The sequence below is a fragment of the Physella acuta genome, unplaced genomic scaffold, assembly GCF_028476545.2.
Source record: "Physella acuta isolate Inbredline_101_S28 unplaced genomic scaffold, ASM2847654v3 ptg000570l, whole genome shotgun sequence".
In the NCBI taxonomy this organism is placed as follows: Eukaryota; Metazoa; Mollusca; class Gastropoda; family Physidae; genus Physella; species Physella acuta.
In genome coordinates, this window is record NW_026732089.1 from 319074 (window position 1) to 340000 (window position 20927).

General features: G+C 33.7%; 1 protein-coding gene across 1 annotated transcript in view; it reads right to left on the reverse strand.

Annotated features, from left to right (window-relative positions):
- Window positions 1-7292: 7292 nt before the first annotated feature.
- LOC131946758 (EGF-containing fibulin-like extracellular matrix protein 1) overlaps window positions 7293-20927 on the reverse strand; it is a 14738-nt gene continuing 1103 nt past the window's right edge. The window contains exons 2-9 of the mRNA XM_059307685.1: window positions 18500-18628; window positions 17455-17718; window positions 16553-16681; window positions 15766-15888; window positions 12101-12159; window positions 11605-11755; window positions 10567-10625; window positions 7293-7572 (exon numbers count right to left, since the gene is read on the reverse strand). Coding sequence (XP_059163668.1) covers window positions 7423-7572; window positions 10567-10625; window positions 11605-11755; window positions 12101-12159; window positions 15766-15888; window positions 16553-16681; window positions 17455-17718; window positions 18500-18628 — 1064 coding nt within the window. The 3' untranslated portion in view covers window positions 7293-7422. The remainder of the gene's footprint in view (window positions 7573-10566; window positions 10626-11604; window positions 11756-12100; window positions 12160-15765; window positions 15889-16552; window positions 16682-17454; window positions 17719-18499; window positions 18629-20927) is intronic.

The following is a 20927-nucleotide window of genomic DNA, read 5'->3' on the forward strand; positions in this document are numbered from 1 at the left end:
AGGTCTAGGTCTAGGTCTAGGTCTAGGTCTAGGTCTAGGTCTAGGTCTAGGTCTAGGTCTAGGTCTAGGTCTAGGTCTAGGTCTAGGTCTAGGTCTAGGTCTAGGTCTAGGTCTAGGTCTAGGTCTAGGTCTAGGTCTAGGTCTAGGTCTAGGTCTAGGTCTAGGTCTAGGTCTAGGTCTAGGATATGTGTAAAAGTTAGGGTTAAGGTTAAGGTTAGGGTTAGGTTTAGGGTTAGTATTAGGTTCAGGGTTAGGCTTAAATCAATGTCTAGATTGGGTTTGGTTGTAGTTGAATTTTAGGTTAGGTGAATTCTCATGTTTTTCGACCTGTTCTTAAGGTTAGGTTTAAGGCAATGTGCAGATATAGAATTTGATTCAGAATAAGGATTCTGTCTTAGTGGGGGTGGGAGGTGGGGATAATTCCTGAGGTGGGTAATTTAAAGGGAGGAAATTGACAGGGGATATTTGCGACGTGGGGGTAAATACGGGGGGTGGGGAATGTCCGGGGGGGGGGGGGGGTTAATGTCCTGAAGCCTTTTAGGTCAGGGACTAGGTCTGGGTGTAGGTCTGGGTGTAGGTGTAGGTGTAGGTGTAGATGTAGGTGTAGTTTTAGGTTTAGGTTTAGGTTTAGGTGTAGGTGTAGGTGTAGGTGTAGGTGTAGGTGTAGGTGTAGGTGTAGGTGTAGGTGTAGGTGTAAGTGTAGGTGTAGGTGTAGGTGTAGGTGTAGGTGTAGGTGTAGGTGTAGGTGTAGGTGTAGGTGTAGGCGTAGGCGTAGGTGTAGGTGTAGGTGTAGGTGTAGGTGTAGGTGTAGGTTTAGGTCTGTGTCTGGGTCTGGGTCTGGGTCTGGGTCTGGATCTGGGTCTGGGTCTGGGTCTAGATCTAGGTCTAGGTCTATAGAGAAAACTTTGTTTTGACCCACTTGATTTAAAATTCACGCGATTTGTGAAAATGGAAGGGGAGGAGGTGGTGAAACCAACTACATATATATATATATATATATATATATATATATATATATATATATATATATATATATATTTATACATTAAATTTTTGTGTTGTGGGATTGTGGCCGCCAAAAAAAATGAATACCTATTTATAGACGCTATATAAAGCGACCGTATGTGAGCAGATCTGAGGAAGTTACAAATAGTAGTCTATAAATTATTTTCTACTTTTTATTGTTATTAAATTGTTTTTTATGAAAACATTTTATCAATCGTTTTATTGATATAAGCCCTTTCTAAATATATGCATTAGTTTAAATATCGCAAACGGTTTAAATATCGGTAGGTCCGCTAGGTTTAAATATATGTATAGTTTCTTACATAGGTACAGTTCCATGTTTAAAATACAATCTTACCTTAGTTTATGTGGAAATTTGCTAATACTTAATTAGAACTTCAAAGCAAACCGATCCTAAATTAAACGCCACACCTGTGTGTATTGGACGTCGTCCTGACTCGAAGAGTCCGCTAACAAACTTTATATTCAAGCACTAATCTTCACGCTTATTCAGGTTTAAAATAAATAGTAAAAAAAAAACAGATCGACGCGCCAGTAACCCTTAAGCTAGCACCAGACCGTTATAGATATCATGTTTTAAGATTCTTGAGTTTTTAAATCTAAATATATCTTGACAATTCTTGTGTTTTTAGGCAGTGCTGTTTTGAATATATTGAATATATATTTGTTTAGCAGTAGGCCTCGACAGATTAAATTTCTTTAAAAACTTTTGAATTAAATTTAGACAATGTCATGTTCTTGTTGCACAATGTTTGCTGAATCCCACAAAGCTGTGGTAAGAGACGTGTTCTCATGTACAGCTAGCTCAGTATATGTCGAAAAGGTGAGACTCTCACACTCTCAAAATAAAAATAAGCGTTCTGTCAGACTTAGTTATTCATGTGCTTATCCAGGTTAAAACAGTTAAATCTGCCACTATTGGCTTTCTGATAATTAGAGCATTGTTGCTTTTTTAAGTTAAACACGCGTTTCGTGTTTCATTTCTTATCTTTTACGACACATACACGTGTTATTTTAGCGTCTTCGTGAATTTTCAGGTGAATATATATTAAAACCAGACACCATTGATAAAAGTTCAGCTTTCAATTTAAATTATGCGTACCTCATGCTGTGCTTCATCCATGTTCAGGACAGTCAGCTTAGTCCCGTTTGATTATTCTACATGAGCTATGAAGAAATCAAATATTGTTACTTACCTGTGTAATTTGTATGAATCAAAAAAACAAGTTAAAAGATATTTGTATATATACGGCTGGTGTACAACAGCTTATGGCATGCACTAACTGCAATGTGAGATTACATGGAATATAATCATGTATTTATTGACTTGCTCCAGACGTACACTTTATGAATTTACCAGACCGTAACATTTCAATGACATTTTAATGCCACGTTAACATCACAGGGTACAATTGCTATTCATTTGCATGTTCTATAACTGGAGTAAGTGTTTAAGAATACATGAGTGATCTTATACCCCGACACAATTAGAATTTATTATTCTAATTTATAAATTAATTAAAAGTAATGTGTGATTTACGATAACACGGTTAACCCCCCCCCCCTCTGTGGTCAAAGCCCCGCTGTGGTCAAACCCCCTATGGTCAAAGCCCCCTTGTGGTCCAATCCCCTATGGTCAAACCCCCTATGGTCAAAGCACCCAGGACCGTTAGATCCAAGTGTGTAGCTACTTAGCCAGAGGAAAAAATATTCACATCGTCTCGGGACCAGGTGTTGTGTTTAACTTGTTTACCCTAAAGTCCGGAGCGACACAGTTAAATAACGATTGACAGCTGAGAGAAAACTCCAAAATGAATGTTGTCTTGCTTATTTTTTTTTTAAGTATGTAAAGGCTATCAATAAAAATGAAGAAATAATGTATGTGTAAACTTGCCTCGCTTTTTGATAATAGTTTAATACTTAATAATTACATATGACGGAGGAAATATACCCACCAATATTAATTTTAAGAAGAAAGATATCCTTTTAAATATATCAATAATATATATATATATATATATATATATATATATATATATATATATATATATATATATATATATATATATATATATATATATATATATATGTTGTTTTTTGAATATGCATGATGATATGCATATAAGAAATGCTGCTCTGTACGTGGAGTTTTTTTTTTACTCAATCATTTGTTCCTCGCTATTGTTTGTCGGAATAGGAAATAACGTGGGATTACAGCGAGGAGCGGGCTTATAGTGGCTTATTTTCTTCGTCCGACTGCTAAGCAGAGTTTCTTTCAGGCATCATTAGCGAAATAAAATCGATAAAGACAATATATACTTATACCGGGAGCAAGCCGTTTTTCCGAATGCCGATTTTCTGAATAGACACCTACCCAAATGCGACAAATGCCCGAATGGACACATGCCCATATGTCGAACCAGCTCAAGCGGGGTTAAAAGAGTACAGCTCTATATGGTAGACATTCTAAAGACAAAGCAGTCATTATTTCATTCCAAGACGCAGATGCACATGCAAAAAGGTTCCAACTTGTTGAACTTCGTTAAAACTGAATGGTTCAATTAATTTGTACAGGCGGCATGCTAGGGGCGACAATTAAGCGTTAGATTTTTTAATAATGTTAACTGAAGTGACCACTTATATTATAGACGCTAGGCTAAAGATTATCTAAATATAGCAGAGGTTATAAAAGGTGCTTGGGTAAACGTCATTGCTTTGAGTTATTGCGTGTACATGTACAGCTGTTTATGCCTATAGGGTAGGTGATGGGAGAGATTTGAAGACGTACTATAAAAAGATGGAACATAAGAAACATTACGTTTATTTGTTGCATATATCAACCTATTTCAATATATTGCAATTTCTTTTTGCATGATGATTAATCTTGAAATGCTGTGTCCATAAAACTATTCAAAATTTAAATGTAATTCAGTATTAGAAGAAAGAAAACTATGGATTTTAACTCGGGATATAGACACAATTTTTAATCTATTTTGCAATACTTCAACTTTTAAAAACAGAATAGAATCTTGAAGAAAAATAAAGAAGAACTTCCGGTCACCTTAAATTAATCAAGATTTGACAGAAACAGATCATAAACTTTTTTGTGAAAGTTTATGTATCTATCAGAAATAGTACAGGTTATAAACTTTTGAAAAACCGAAAATCCGTGAAAAAATTAAACAGAACTATAAAGTTGATAAAATACTTACATATATGAAATTTCGTCAACCTAGCTGTAACGGTACTCAAAGAAACACAGACACAGAGACACACAGACATACCGACAAGATTGCAAAATTTAGTTTGTTCGACTAGGTGAGGTGTAAAACGTCGCGATTTGTGAACTTCTTGATTATGATTACAGTACTTCTTCTATACTCCGAATAGGAAAAATTAAAATTAAAGCACTTATCACATCTGTTTAACCAGCTGCGCCCCTCTACACGTAGATATCACCCCCCCCCCCCCCCCCACCGTGTACTACCTAGCCTTCATAGGAGGGGCAGAAATTCTTTAGTTGGTTCTCTCGGTGAGGAAAAAAAAGTCATAGTTTTCGTTGTTTAAAAAGAAAGTGGGGGTTAAGGTTAGGGATGAGGCGGATGCTGGGAAGATTTTTTTCCAATGAAGGAAAAATAACAAAAATGTGTTAAATTATTTATGGAAGACTGATTGCTCTTCCATCCGCATGTTGTGAGCTGTTATTTTCCAGTTCCTTGTAGGTTTGTTACGTGTATATACATGTTTGAAAGTATGAACAGTGTCACCCCACTCTTTAACACTTATCTTACACTACAACCATCTATGGCACCTAAAATAAGCAGATGAAACACAATATTTTGATGTGGATTTATTCTGACCATAAAAATAAATGAAAACTTTTTATTTGAAAAATACTTTTTACGCAAGCTACAATCTTGTGTGTTTTAAGGACACTACATACAATGTAGCATAAAACAATATAAAATACAAAATGCTATCCGAATTGCAAAGTGAAATATAAGCTCAAGTTCGAATAGCTTCTGACTCATTATGCTCCTTTACATAGTCTACAACTTTGGAGGGGGGGGGGCACAACAAAAATTGCTGTATTATGGATTATAACATTTAAATAGTTGAGTAATCGGGCAAATATTATAAATGCAGACTTATCAAAGTTTCGGCGTTTTATTCGTAATCGAGTTGGGAAAACTGGGCTTTGCAATTCTCTCCGTACGTCTGCGCGTGTGTGTGTGTGTGTGTTAACCCGATGACTGGAGTACCGTTACAGGTAGGCTGATGAAATTTCATATATAAGTATTATATCAAATTAGTAGTTCTATTTCTACTTTTCAGCGAATTCCGATAAACGGGAGTGGAACTTATTCTACTTTTGGTTTTTCAACATAACTACTGTATCAGGTAGATTAACGAAATTTCAAATAAAAGTAAACGATCTAATTTTCTGCCGTCTTACAGATTGTTAGTCATTTCTGTGTACCGGAAGTAGTCCTTTACGCTTTTTCCGATTTCTCAAAAAAAAAACGCATATGAATTTATAAAGTATTAATATTTCGCACTATTATACACACTTTGTTTGCTGTTCACTTGGTGCGCAATCATTTTTCTACGCTATTCTTTTACTTTTTTAAAGTTGAAATAATTAATATGAATTAAAATTCTTTTGTATATCCCGAGCTGCCATCCCCTGTAGTATTATATAAGTAGGCCAAAATTCGAGAAAGTATAGGAGAGATCAATCCCGCTTTAATGTAGATTAGTATATATTTTTTAAAAATCTTCCATCCACCCAGCCTGCCACCAATCCATCCAACCTGCCTCTTACACTACAATCCACCTTACCATCCTCCCACCCTATCATCCATCCACCCTTCGATCTATCAACTTGTTTTTTTTTATCAAATCTTCCCCATACTTTTGTATCAACACTAGTAAAAAAGAACACGTATCCCTGTATGCAAAAATAGCTCCGCCAGTATTGCTTGTGGCTACAATGTCCAACATTATCCTCTTAACTTACTAAGTTTCGTATTTATTTCAATTATTCATTGTTAAGAATCGCATTATTTGAAAGCTACATCTATGCTGCTATTTATTTTTATAAATGATCAAGTTTTCAAATGTAATGTATATTTTTTTATTCCTAACAATAATGAAGTTTAAAATCCACATGCGTCCCCTACTATATAAAACCCACAGTTATTTTTCTCTCATCTTCTAAACATAAAGCACAACGGAAATTATGATTAAAAATCAAGCTCTAACTTTAACACCAGAGTGCTTTCCCCTTTTACTCGAAAACGATTTTCCCCGGACAATATATTATTATCTTGTATGTTTATATCGGTGAAAGCCGTGTTGTTTGTGTTGTTTTTACCATCAGTTAAGTCTCACGTCGGAAATTTTTATGCCTTATTTTACACACACACACACACACACACACACAAACACACACCGACATACATAGACAAAAACATAGACAAACTGACACACACACACACACACACAGAAACACACACATTCACAAACAAACACACACAAACTAACTCAATATTACACACATACACATTTTAAAAATAAGCTTGTCGATTTTCCAAGGAAATTCATTTTTTTTAGCAGAATAAATCACTATAAACACATAATACTTTATACCCATTTTAATACATATTGCCAATTTAACACTTGAAAACCGCTTATTATAAGATAATTAATTAACCAATTAATAGAAACTAAGTATTAAAGAAATACACAAGTAATAAACGATTTTCTTAGATCATACAAAATCAATGCTAAAAATAATTTTTAAATGTCTCATTTTATTTAATACTCTTTATAATGCTTATTTACATTTTTTTAAATTGTCTAGCAGCATTTTGAAGTTAACCATGTTTTTTTGTCAAACAAAGTTGTTGTAATACAAAATCTAATTTAAATATAACATAGTTAAAATTTACTTGTTTTGAATGAAGAATGAAGACAATATAATAGAGGTTATAAAATATGTAGAAAACATAAATAATACATTGACGTTTAGTAATAGTAAAAGGAAAAGCTATAATCAAATATAGGATTGATAAAAAATGGAGACTGCTTTTACAGCAAAAAAAACCCTATGTTCACAGATATTTCAAAACATGTATCATGTATTTTACAGTCAGTTGTGTTCTTGCAAAAATAAATTTTGCATTGTTAAAGTTTCTTTCTAAAATGGTTTCACATATTATTAATATAATAGGTACTGCAAAATTAAAAAAAAAGATTATTGTAGACCACACCTCTTTAATATGTTGACCATTAAGGCAAAAAGTATGAATTGCATTGCGAATCAATCGATCCTGAAAGTTTACAAATATCACATAATTTAATATTTATGGAACGAAGCACGTAAAAAACCATTTACAAAAAAGCGCAGGAAACATAATTCCTTGAAGATTCTTCTATGTCTATGCTGGCTGGATCTTTCATTCTCACTGTTGTACATGTTCCGTTTTTATAACGTATAAATTCCCAACAAAGAGGATCCGCCACACAAGTTGTGTAGCATTCCTGTGTGGATGATAAAAGAAAATACAAATTTTAAAGGCGTGATAGTAAACAACATACATATTAGAACGAAATTAAAATATATAAATAAATAATTGCATTTCAAACCTGTTTCTAATTGTATAATTTAGTATAGATTTGTATAGATATCCTTAGTATAGATTTTGAAACAAATGTTTAATTTTACCCTATACATAACCTAAGTATGAATTTTTCAATATAACTATATTAACACAGTGTATTTATGTAAAAATAATATTTGAATAATAAAAAAAACTTTAAAGAAAAGAAGCTTTTCTTTTATTTACAAATAAAAACACAATTGTAAATGAAAAAAATGAAATAAAATTCACTAAAAAGTAAAGAAGAAATATTTGGTGTAGCTTTACTAAAGATTAAAGCTGGTATAACTGAAAACAATATTTTGATTTTACCTCATTATCTCCCCTTTCATTATTGAAATCAGTAAATTAAAATTCAATTTTAATGACTAATTGTATATCTATTATATATACAAAATAATCAATATTCATCCAAGATCTAACACTGAGCCAAATGTCATTACAATTGGACAATGGGAAGTGGGTTTAATAGGATATACCTATTACTAATACACAAAATTCCTAATTTATTCGTCATAATGGGTTTCTTGCACTTTTGGATACTTTGTCCTTATTTGTATTAAGAAAAATATAATTTTAATGAGAAAAAAATGTGTATGTGTTTAAAATACCATTTTTATGACCCTATTAGTTAAAAAATAATAGTTTTTCCCAAATCTTACAAAATCTCTACGAAAAGTTTTAAATCCGTAATCATATTGTATTTTGCATCATTGGAAAGCTGGATTTATCATGTATTTGATCATCGTATTTTTCATCATCTCGTAAGCACACAAAGCTTATAATCGGCTTTACAATCTACATAGATATGTTATTTTCGCGACTTGCTTTTCGTTACTTTTTGCGGTTTTTCTCAGTTTGTAGGTTTTTAATTCTTAAAAAACTTACTAAATTTTTGTCACGAGGGAACTGTTATTGCTTACATAGAACAAATGTAATGGTAAAAAATATGCAAATTTTGAAACTTTTGAAAACTAAAAAACGTACGATTTTTCAGACCTTGTAAAATTGTGACCAGTAGCTCTTTCAAAAAGTCGTCTTAACAAAAGTTTTAATATATATTGACATATAAGCCGTTTAAATTTCATTGCTATAAGTGCATAAATAGGGGTCGGCGTGGTCGAGTCGGTAAAGCTTATAGTTGCCAAACCGAAAAGTCTCGAGTTCGAACTCTCGGGCAGATGAGGCTCGTTAGCTGGGGACAGCCACTCTTCTAGGAGAGACAACTCCAAAATCAAACAACTGCTGTCTTGTAGTTTGTTCTTGGTTGGACAAAGGCTAAGGAAGCTAATCCAAAAAGAAAAGCAGGCTGAAATCGGAGTCAATGGCCTCAATGGCGCATAACCAGTTGACACGTAACGCTTAATTGTGTTGGAGGCGTGGTCGAGTCGGCAAAAAGCTCATGGTTGATAAATTCGAACAAAGTCTCGAGTTCAAAACCCACTGGCAGATAAATCTCGATCCCCTTCAACAATAATAATTAAGAACGAAGAAGAAGAAGAAGTGCATAAATAAAAAAAAAACATTAGAGCGTTATTATAGGTACCGGATAATTTAAAATGGCGGAAGTTTTTTCGGGTTACCATGACAACCAAAATTATTTTCATCCGTTTTTTTGCTGTCTTACCTATATGTGCAAAACATGGTAAAAGTATTAAAAAGGGTTTAGATCTTACATTGTAAAAAATCGAAATAAACGGAGCACATACCCTTATCCCTCATGCCTAGGTTACATTCACTGAAATAAAATGAGCTAAATTTTACCTCTTTTTTACTTTCTCGTATATACGAAGTAGGCCTATAGAGAAAGTCGTGTTATCGTGCAAAAGAAAATCGAGATTTTTGCAAATTTCGACGTTTTACACCTCTCTGAGTTGAAAAAAACATAGTTTTGCCATCTTGACCGTATGTCTCTGTGCGTGTGTGTATGTGTGTGTATGTGACTGTAAACACGATAACTTGAGTACTGTTACAGCTAGGTTGATGAAATTGCATATACAAGTATTATATGAAAGTCGTAGATCCGTACATAATTTTTAAGCAATTTTCGATAACCGAAAGTGGAACTTTTTCTACTTTCAATTTTTCAAAAGCCTATAACTTGAGTTCTGTTTTAGATAGATACGTGAAATTTCACACATAAGTAAAATATCTAATTCTCTGCATTCCTTCAAAGTCTGAGTAGCTTCCTTTGACCGAGAGTAGTGGTTTAGGCTATTTCCGTGTTCTCAAAAAGTGCATGTTAATTTATAAAGTACTATTAATATTCCGCTCCATGATACACATTTTATTTGACGGTTTCTTGGGGTGCATTTCTTTTTTTCTATGAGATTCTATTGTATGTTTAAAAGTTTAAGTAATTAAAAATGTATTGAAATATTGTCCATATCACGAGTTGCCATCCCTTGCAGTGTTATATAAGAATGGTTGAGAAATTTTAGGGGAGATCACTCACGGTTTTTTTTATGATATCTATTATGTGCATTTACTTCATGAGACCAACAAAAAGTGCAATTTTTACTTTAGGTGTTGTCCATAAATTAAGTCAGACTTCAAGGTGCTGGGAGTCGTAATTTTATGAAAATATGTGATGCGGGGTGGGGGGGGGGGGGGGGTCAGATAGTGTGACGACATTCTTTTGCATTTGAAAAAAAATGTTATGTTAGGAATTGAATTTTTACGTCATTATTTCGCGTTTTAGAAAACTATTTTAGTAAACTAATGAATACACCCGTGCACAGTCAATATTGAAGAAAGAATTCTTAGACTAAAATTTTGGAGGGGAGGTGTTTTGTAAGGTGTGACGATGTGTTACGGAGGGTAAGAGGTAAAATCGTCAACAAAAGCGAGACGTCGATTATGGTTGATTTCGTACCTTTAAATTGGCGACATTTGTTAATCGGTTTTCTCTTTTGCCATAGGGTGCACATTGAGCTGGGAATATAAAGATTAATTTTGAAAAGACATACAATAACACTCAAACTTACATTATGTTTTGAAATGTATGTTTGTAATGTAGCTGTACTCAGATATATTAGAGCAGATCTATGATTATCGAAGGTTTTTGGAAAGGATGAAGCAATATTAAATACATTTCTAAAGATAAAAACAAAACACGATGATACTTTAAAAAAAAACTGACATTCATTTTTTTTCCATTAAAAATTCAATCACAATGTTTTAATTAATGTCCATAGTTTATATTTGTGTTGTGATAATATTGTGACGACATGTAGAGTTCATCTTTTTTAGAGACTTCGATAAATGAAGGAGTTTTGTCTAGCGTCTAGCTCTCTACCGCTAGGCCACGCAGTCCAATGTAGGTTACGTTAGAGATTACAAAAGTGATAGCTGCGATGTTTGGTTGAGTCTATACGCTTTGATGTTCGTGTTCCCTTGCTCAAACATATACAAACATTTACAACAACCGTATGACTAAATATTGTTATATAGTACATAACTAGCATATATTTGTCTAGCAATCAATTGTGTGAAAATTGTATATAGTACCCAAATCATCGTCATTTCCCGTTCGTACCCAAGACACTTGGAGCAGATGAAGTAGAGTTCACTAGTTTTAGTGACCTCGGCATATGAAGGGATAGTTTTGTCAGCACTAATTTTCCCTAACGTAAGTAAAGATTCATCGTAGCCGGGTGGAATCCGGGACGTTCTACGCGCCCTACCGCTGTGGCACGACATCTCATATATTTGCCACACCCCGGGCATGTTTAAATTATGCAGCGTTCTAGGTCAGTTTTTTGTCCTTTCAAGTTTTGTTTTTAAGAATGTGATAATCTTACAAAGAGAATGAATTGTTTGCGTGCTTGTTCTTGAAACGTAATAAATAATAACTTTACTTATGCTTCACTTATTCTCTCTTTATACTTTGTTATAAATTGTTTTTACTTACAGCTGACATTACTGCATCCCACATAAGCTTCAAGAGATGCATCAATGCTAGTGTCAACTGGACTACCGGCAGTTACAGAAGGGAAGCAACCGTAGCCTTTAAAATATTCGAAATAAAAGCATGACTGGTTTACACACAGCTCGAAACATTCCTGTAGATTTGTTTTAAAAATAGACACGTTAGTTAAAAATTATTTAGTTTTAATTTATTTACTAAAATACTGTGTAAAATTAGTATTATTTTTAATTAATTATTTTCGAATAAATTAATAGTATTGTAATTTCAAATGATTACGCATTGTAAAAAAAAATCAGTGTACCTGTCTTACGCAGTGTTAAGAACTAGGTATCTTAACTTTATTTTTGTTTTAGGTTTAAATTGCATACATTCCCCAACAGTTAACTGTTTAGGGTTTAGTTTTGCTTTAGCTTACTTAAACAAAACCTCAGAAGTATGTTATTACTTACAAGAACTGAAATAGAATTTACAATATTACCTTTCGTGTTGAGATTTGACGGCGTACTGCTGTATAAGTTGGATAAGCATTACAAGAAGCTGAAAAATAAAGGTTTTACACTTTTTATTTTACTGCAAATGGTGTTCCAATTTCACTTAAACATGTTCAGACAATGTTCATTTTGGCCTTGACCTATTCAGCATCATTTTGGGCATTGTCGCATTCGGGCAAGTGTCCTATTGGGAAAACGGCCTTCGTGTATGTGTCTTTCGGGAATTTGTGGTACATCCCTCACGATCTATGCCTACGGTGCTATGCTGGTGGTGTTATCCACGTAATGCTGCTATGCCAGAGGTGCTATGCCGGTAGTCCTATACCCGTAGTGCTATGCTGGTAGTGCTATACCCGTGGTGCTATGTTGGTGGTGTTATCCACATAGTGTCATACTGGTGGTGCTAGGCTGGTTGGTCCTATGCTCGTGGTGCTATGCCCGTGGCCCTATGATCCAAGATGAAATATACGAGCCGACCCGCGGCTTAGCATACGCCACTATTTATTGACGGGTAAAGACTTCCTGAAAGACACAATTGTCCAAAAGGGGTAGGTAGGTAAAGACAGCTGCGATAGCCTGGAGAGCAGTGGCGTAGCCAGGATCGTCTCAAGTGGAAAGGTGGGGGGTAAATTTGTTCCAGCATTATATATATATATATATATATATATATATATATATATATATATATATATATATATATATATATATATATATATATATATATATATATATATACTAGATGTATGTCATTGCTTCGCTATGATGTAAAATAAATTGAAAGTAGTACACTGAAGAAATAAAAAAAACACACAAACATAGAAAGCAAACAAAGTATGCACACAATACAACCTAAAACAATGAACCCAACACAATCTGTATTGTAATCCTTGTAAAAAAAACAATTTGACATAATGATTGCTAGAATATTAATCCAGACAAGCGATCTAGGGCAGGGGTCGGCAACCTTTTGAGACGGCAGAGCCAAAACTTATAATTTTCAAAATTTCCCAATTTGTAAAGAGCCACTATTATTTTTTGTTATATTTTATTAATTGATTAGGAATAGGTAAATAAATTTGATTTGTAATTAAATTGGATAGCTTTAAATATGAAATAATATTTGTTCACATAAAAACATACACTTATTTCGCCAGAATAATGACATTAGTAATTTTAAAAAATATAGGACTATCCCAATCCACTTTAGAAGCAGTTAACTTTTGTTTTTTTTTGTACGGATAATATCGGCTCAGAAGGTGTCTCACATTAGCTAGGCAGGCCTCAACATGGCAAACTCCGACTTACTGGCTTGTGTATCGGTTTGACTACCGAGTATCGGTTGCTTCTGTCCTTTGGTTCTCACCAGGCTTATCTTCCACCCCACTGAACACAGGGTATACTCGTACCCCACCGTCCAGTACCCGGCTCAACAGTAGGAAGCTAATAACTAAAAAACTTCGTCACTCACGTCAAATTAATGATTACTTATCGATAGGTAAATGTTTTCTGAATAAAATAACATTCAACATTTAACGATATTTTAAAGTCGGCGCTGGGGCAGTGGCAGGCATGGAATTGTTGCCACGGGGCTGGCCACAACATGGATGTGGGGCTGGGCCTGGCACCCAAACGGCTGTCCGTATACTTTCTATTCGCACTGTTCTATGATGAGTTTTATTCTTCTGTTTAAACGTGTATTTCTTTATAGTATAATGTTTGTTATGAGTTTTGAAAATAAAATAATATAATCTATATATATAATTCTCCTCTTGGAGACGCTAGAAAACAAGCTGTAAGCGCACCTAGCAGTTCCCTCTCTTCTTCTCTAGGCATATTTTTATTACACCCCCCATACCCACATGGTCTGGTGAGCTGTGGTTCACGCTAAATGTTTACAATCGCAGAGACGGGTTTAGTGACGGCTATTAGGGGCTGATAATTTAATTTGAAACTATTTTAAACTTATGGGAGGTAACTAAGAGGAGGCTGCTTTCACGAGGAGGGGGGGGGGGGGTTGGGGGAAAGGAGGGTTTTAGTGTTTTAAAGCAAATATTTTCAGTGGCAGCTTTAGTACTGTCGAATTCACAAATTATGAATTACTGAAAAGTAGAAAAAACAACAACGAAATAGAGGCGTATGATACTCCGCGAGTCGGCTCGTTACTAGTATTTGTGCAAGGAGCTGGAGAGCCGCATCTTGACATCAAAAGAGCCGCATGCGGCTCGCGAGCCGCAGGTTGCCGACCCCTGATCTAAGGGAAAAAAATACTCTCTTAATATAAATATATATATTTCTACAAATTTAATTGTAAATGTCAAAACATATCAATAATTAGTTTAGTATGTAATATAGTAGCTTAACACTATTCGTTTTTACAAAAATATGTTGTCTACAATCAAAATTAAATCTAATGTCATCATAAATGCTAAAATATTACAGCATAGTGATTTAAAAAAAAAAAATCAGAATTGGTATAAAATCAAGCTTTTCAATCTAATAAATAAACTAATTCTAATAGATGGAACAGTCCGAATTATAACTTACGTATAACTAAACTGATTTCTAGCAGTTCAGATCATTTATTTTTAAATTAGCTACTGTTTTCTTTTGTGTTCTTTAAAGATCATTATTTAACATAATGATAAGGTATGGGTTAGATCACTGCATTGATCACACACCTCTTTACTAGTGATTGCAAAGACAATATCTACAGAGTTTTATCTGTTTCAAAAGCTATGATTCTGGCAGCAAGGTACTTTGGTACCTCATTACGCGTTTTCCCAAATGTAATTAACAGATCAGTTCGGGGTAGGTTGTTGGGGGGGGGGGGTTTAACTTCATTCACCACTTTCCGGTCACTTTATGACAATTATCCTATCCAGCGTATACCTAGGTGTAACATTAAAGTCGCTATACATAATAGCCTGTCCCGCTTTAGGTGGTGAGGTGGGAGTAGGGGATTTACCAACTCAGAGTGAACATAGCGTCAGTTTTAGTTATTTGTTCTAAAAATACATACACAATTATACATATGTTCTGATTCAGAAATATATTTGAATTAGTAACAGTGGTATTATGACTGTAATTTTTTTACCCCTCCCCCCCTTCCACTGCCTACGCCATTGCTGGAGAGCGTGGGAGAGGGCGGGAGGAGGATTTGAAAGTCGGTGCGCGATTGTCGTGTTCCGCATGGTTGGGCTACGTGGAGAATAATATATTTAGTTTAGAAAATTGCTTTACCATAGTTAAAATGATATTCGTTTAATTTTGTTGACGTGCGTTAGATCTTTTTTAACAAAAATAGGTCTCATTATTCTCGCTATTCTTAAATATTAAATATCATGAATGTTATCAACAATGTTATAAAATAAATGCAGGAACTTAGCGGCTAACAATTCTAACTTATTTTAAAAGTACATTACACGAATAATTATTAAATATTTTATAGTTTTGCACAATATGAAATGCTTAAGATTTAGCTCTATGATGTATTATGATTATTTAAATACAGCCGAGATGTTTCTTTTTTAGTAAAATTTAAATAATAAAATGTAAGTTTTATTTACATATTGAACTGAAAACTAATTACTTTTGATAAACTCAAACTATGTACTGTTAATTAAAAGTGCGTAGTGTCAATGTCATGACTTACTTTCACACTTATTGGAGTTTGTGATATTAATGAAGAACCTAGGATAGCAGGAACACAAGAAACTTCCTTCAGTGTTTGTACATATTTGCTCGCATGGACTCCCAGAACTGCATTCATTGATATCTGAAAATATAGTAACTCGCTTTTTACATAGTTCTTGTTTGAGTGATAATATCTGATTAAAAAGTGTGTAATACCACACTCACAAACACTTAGCCTAATTGAATATAAAACCATACTTAAAAAGGAATTTATACAATCTCAAAAATGTAATCACAAATAATGCTTGAAAAGAGATTTGAAAACAAGCATTTATGTAATAATGCAGTAAAACAGAAAAAAATTTTTTTCTTTAAATATAAATTAATACACAACTAATTTTAAAATTTAAGAAAAGTGCGTTCTATTTATTGGAAACCTTAACTAATATTATTAAAAAGTTTTTAAGAAATGTATTGTCATTACTTTATAATATTTAATACTAGAGAGTTTTTTGACTACAGACTATTAAGCATAAAATGAACATAGTAATGTGCGTATAATAGTGCAGAAAGAGAATATATGTTTGCCTACTAATTTCAGGAAAAAATAATTAATTCATAAACAATTAAATGGGCATCTAATAAAGTCAAATTTAATGACATTATTGCAATGTCATTTGATCTTCACAGACAGTTAGACAATATTAATACAAATGAAGCTAGTTTTAAAAAAAGCTTGTAAGCAAACAATTTCTTGAAAATTATATAAATCTTATAAACTGCTGTAATGAACACTTTTTACAAACCGACACATCGTGTAGTATCTGTTTTGTTAATTTCGTAACCGGAATTGCATGAACATAAGAAGCTTCCATTTGTGTTGTTACAAATGTGTTCACAGGGGCTTGCAGTTTGGATGTTGCATTCATCTATATCTGAAACATATATATATATATATATATATATATATATATATATATATATATATATATTCCAGCCAAGGAGGATAATAATAAGTAGTAATTTATTGGGTTGCGGCCCATTTTGTACCGCGACTGTTGATGTCATGTTTTCGTACTCTTCTGTGAGCGATTTTAACCTGTGTTCTATGTCGGATGAGAGGACATCGCGGGCCGCATACGGCCTGCGGGCCGTAGTTTGGAGACCCCTGATTTAAATTAAAGCAGCTAGCATGGATAGCAGAACAAAAGTCAGTCTGTGCACACTCATCAATATTAGTTTCACAGTTTTTGCCATTCCACCCAAACAGACAAGAGCATTCTCCTGCACTGTCCAGGCAATCTACTGTGTTCTCCATAACACATGAGCAAGGATTTGAGCAAAGAAGGTGTTATTACAAGCTGTAAGAAAATCAGAATAGTGTAACGTCATAATCTTAAATAAATAGAGTTTTGTTATTAGCACTCTAAAGTATTTTACTGCTAAAATAATTTCTAAAATATGTAAAATAAAAGATTGATATAAAATTATTTGGCATCTGATTACATGTCACAAATATTATTTTGAAAATTGAGGGTTAAATTAAAACACATTACTGTGTTAAACAAAAATGACATAATATTTGTTATCCAATTCATAATGACTTATCAGTTGATTAAAAAATTAAATTTGATATTAATTAAAAAATAGTTTAAATATAGTTTAAAGAAATATTTTATGACAGAGAATTGAGAAGCTTCTGCCCTACCTTTGCACTGCAGGTCAATAAGTGATCTTTGAAAACCAATCTCACACCTACATTCTGCTGACCCAACCAAATTAAAGCAAACTTCCATGTAATCAGGACAGTAGCTGGCATTAAGGCACTCATTGACATCTTCATCACAAGTGGTGCCATTCCAACCAGCTGCACACAAACATTCTCCTGTGGTGTCATTGCAATCAACTGTGTTGTTTAGGTTACAGCTGCAGGTGTTGGCACAGTTCAGACCATAGTGGGTAGCATTACAGGCTGTTATAAATAGAGATTTTCGTTTCATTTAGTCTTTCATTTAAATTGATATTTATGAGTATATACAAAAATAATCTAGCAATTTACAGACAAAATCTTGACAAGATATGATGGCATGAAATATTAAATGTATAATCAATACAAATCATGGAAAGTTTTTATGTTAGTGTTGGAGCTTTATAAACTAAGTTGAAATTTTACAAATGTAAATCTGTGTATGCTACTAATGTTATATATGCACACACATTAAATTTGATTTCTGATATTTGTGATTTTTTTTACTTTCAGGAATGACCGCATAATTTTAAAAAATGTTAAAAATACTCAATCGTCAAAAATATCATACGTATTTTGTAGTGAATTCATTTTTTCTGATTTCTTTTTTAAATTCTGAGAACATTTGTTTGCGATAGCAGTAATCCAATCACATATAGGTACAGATACATATAAAGGTACAGGTACATTTTATTGTTATTTATTTAAATTATATAACCTGAAGAAGTTGTTTGCCAACCCGCAAATAAAAAGCTGTTTCTATTTAGAAATTTGACTCTTATTATATTTGTACAACTTACCGTCTTATTAAGGAATGTAAGGTGATATGTAATAAAAAAAATTATAATGACGTAAAAGGTAAACCCTTTCCTAGTCAACAATTTTTATTTATTTACCTATAAAAAATAATTTGGTATAAATCAAAATTGTTAGTATTGCTTAATATCAATAAGTCAATGAGCATTTGTCGTACGGATGTCAGTTTTTAGCATTTTCGTTTACTCACCTTCACACTGATTGGGATCAATACTACTTATTTTGTATCCAGGTTCACAAGAACACACAAGGCTTCCATTTAAGTTGATACTTATCTGCTCACATTGGTTTGTGTTTACTTGAACGCCCTCATCCCTTTCTTAAAATAAGTATATTTTAAAAATTAAAATGTAAAACGTATTATGTAATATTCTTATTAGGACATATACGCAGTGCCGGCGCCAGGTTATTTAGCGCCTTAGATAAAATTTATTAAAATCCCCCAGCAACTTTTTTGAGGCCCCATTATATATATATATATATATATATATATATATATATATATATATATATATATATATATATATATATATATATATATATATATATATATATATATATATATATATATATATATATATGCCTATATATATTAATGTTTGGATTGGACTCGGTAAGTTTATCCGCTTGTGTCTTTTGATGATATTGGATTTATTATAAAGGAAGCCAGATAGAATGTTATTTGTTTCTAATTGTTGGAGCCTCTCTGCCAAAGACTGTATACCCATATCCAAGATATGTAGTAGAATTGTTCAGTTTCTTGTGGTGCCAATAATTAATATAGTTTGAAAATCAAAATATCTCCCTTGCTAACAAGATTTCTAATTCAACTTGAGAGAAAACTGGACTCACAAGCCCTATTAAAAATCAAAATTGCACGCGCGATCTAGGGATCACTAAGATAACATCAAAATTAGATAATTATTTGAAATGTTAGAAATTAAGATTTAGATGATATACAATAATTATTTAATTTAACAGAGGCGTAGTTAGGGAAGGGCTGGTGGGGCGCTCGCCACAGGCGCCTGTGACCTACTTAGGCCCAGTAATGTTTTATTTTGACATTGTATAATACCTTATAGGGGTGATGGTGCAACCACCGGGGTTTTTCCACTGTCTTATTAAGGGTGTCTAGGACCCAGAAATTTTCCATCAAGATCTGATTGATTGATTCTGATCAGATGACCACCCCATAGCTCAGTGGCTAGGATCTCGGCGCGCCACGGCGGCGGCCGAGGTTCGAATACTCGGTGAGAAACTGAGTATAGTCTATGGTGTCTAGTGGTTTAGTGGCTTAGTGTGGCATAGTGGTTAGGAACACCATTAGTGGCCTAGTGGTTAGAACCACGTAAAGTGTCACACAATAGGAAACACAACCAGCACGAGAACAGTAGCTCAAGTGGCCTTGAGTGATCTGTGAGTCTCCATAGAGACTTGTCGCGCAGGCAGTCTACCTTGATCAAGCGGTCTATTAGGACCAAGCCGTCCATATTGTCCGGCAATAGATTCTGACCATTTGAACGTGAGAGAGCTTAAGTCCTGTGTGTGCTATGCTTTCTTAAGTTGTTTTAGTATTCTAGTATAATATTACTTGTCGCCAAGTGATTCTTGATGCTATAACAGTGTTGTGTGGCCTGTGGCTATTTTTATACAGTGTTAAAATCTGTGATAGTGTTTTTTCCTTACGCTTTGTAAGTTGGGTTTTGTTATTTTCTAAATTAAATATTTTATCTCGTTTAACCTAGTGTTCTGCCACAACTGTGTTCGCTTATTAAAGGTTGTATGCAGATTGGATGAGTGTTAATTTCAATAGTATCACTAGTTTTCCCTAGACATCGAGATCGAGCCCTAGTGTGTTGTTGAGTTAGGTTTCATTCATTTAGGCTTTAAGTCATTTGCACATAACCCCGAAAAAAGAATCCGGGGACGTTCACCATCTATCTGGCTGATAGATAGGTAAACGTTACACGCCGAAACAAAGGGAGTGCCAAACATGGTAGTTAATAATATAAAAAGCTCATTACTAAATTATATACAGTGGCAAAAAGAATGTTGACTGCTACTTAGCAATACGGACCTATTTGTTTTCATTTGTGGGAAGCCAAAAAAAACGACAGGTAAAAAGCGCCCTGGCTTGTTCAAATGAGGAAAGAGGGAGGGAGCATATTCACCAACGCGAATAACTATTTATAGGCCTAATTATAAGAGGGGTGGGGTGTCCAAATTGACAGTTCGTCATTTGCAGCGAAATAGATCGCTACGCAAAGTTATTTATTATTAGGAACTTTTTAATAATGGCGATTACACATTTTTGCGCCCTCGTATGGATTGCACCCTAGGCGACCGCCTAGTTCTAGTTCGCCTTATATGCAGCGCCGGACCTGACTATTCTTAGCATGATGTATATACATAACGATATTTTATTCAAATACTTCTAAAACGGACATTATGGAAATAAAATTCTAATGTATTGATATATCTAAAAGGCCTTTAACTTACTTTGTAAGTTTAAAAAAACGTTTCTGCTATTCTTTTTTCCAAAAGAAGTAATTATTAAAGGGGTAGGCTACAGAAAAAACCAACTTCTTAAATAAAACGTTTTATTGCTTTATTTATGT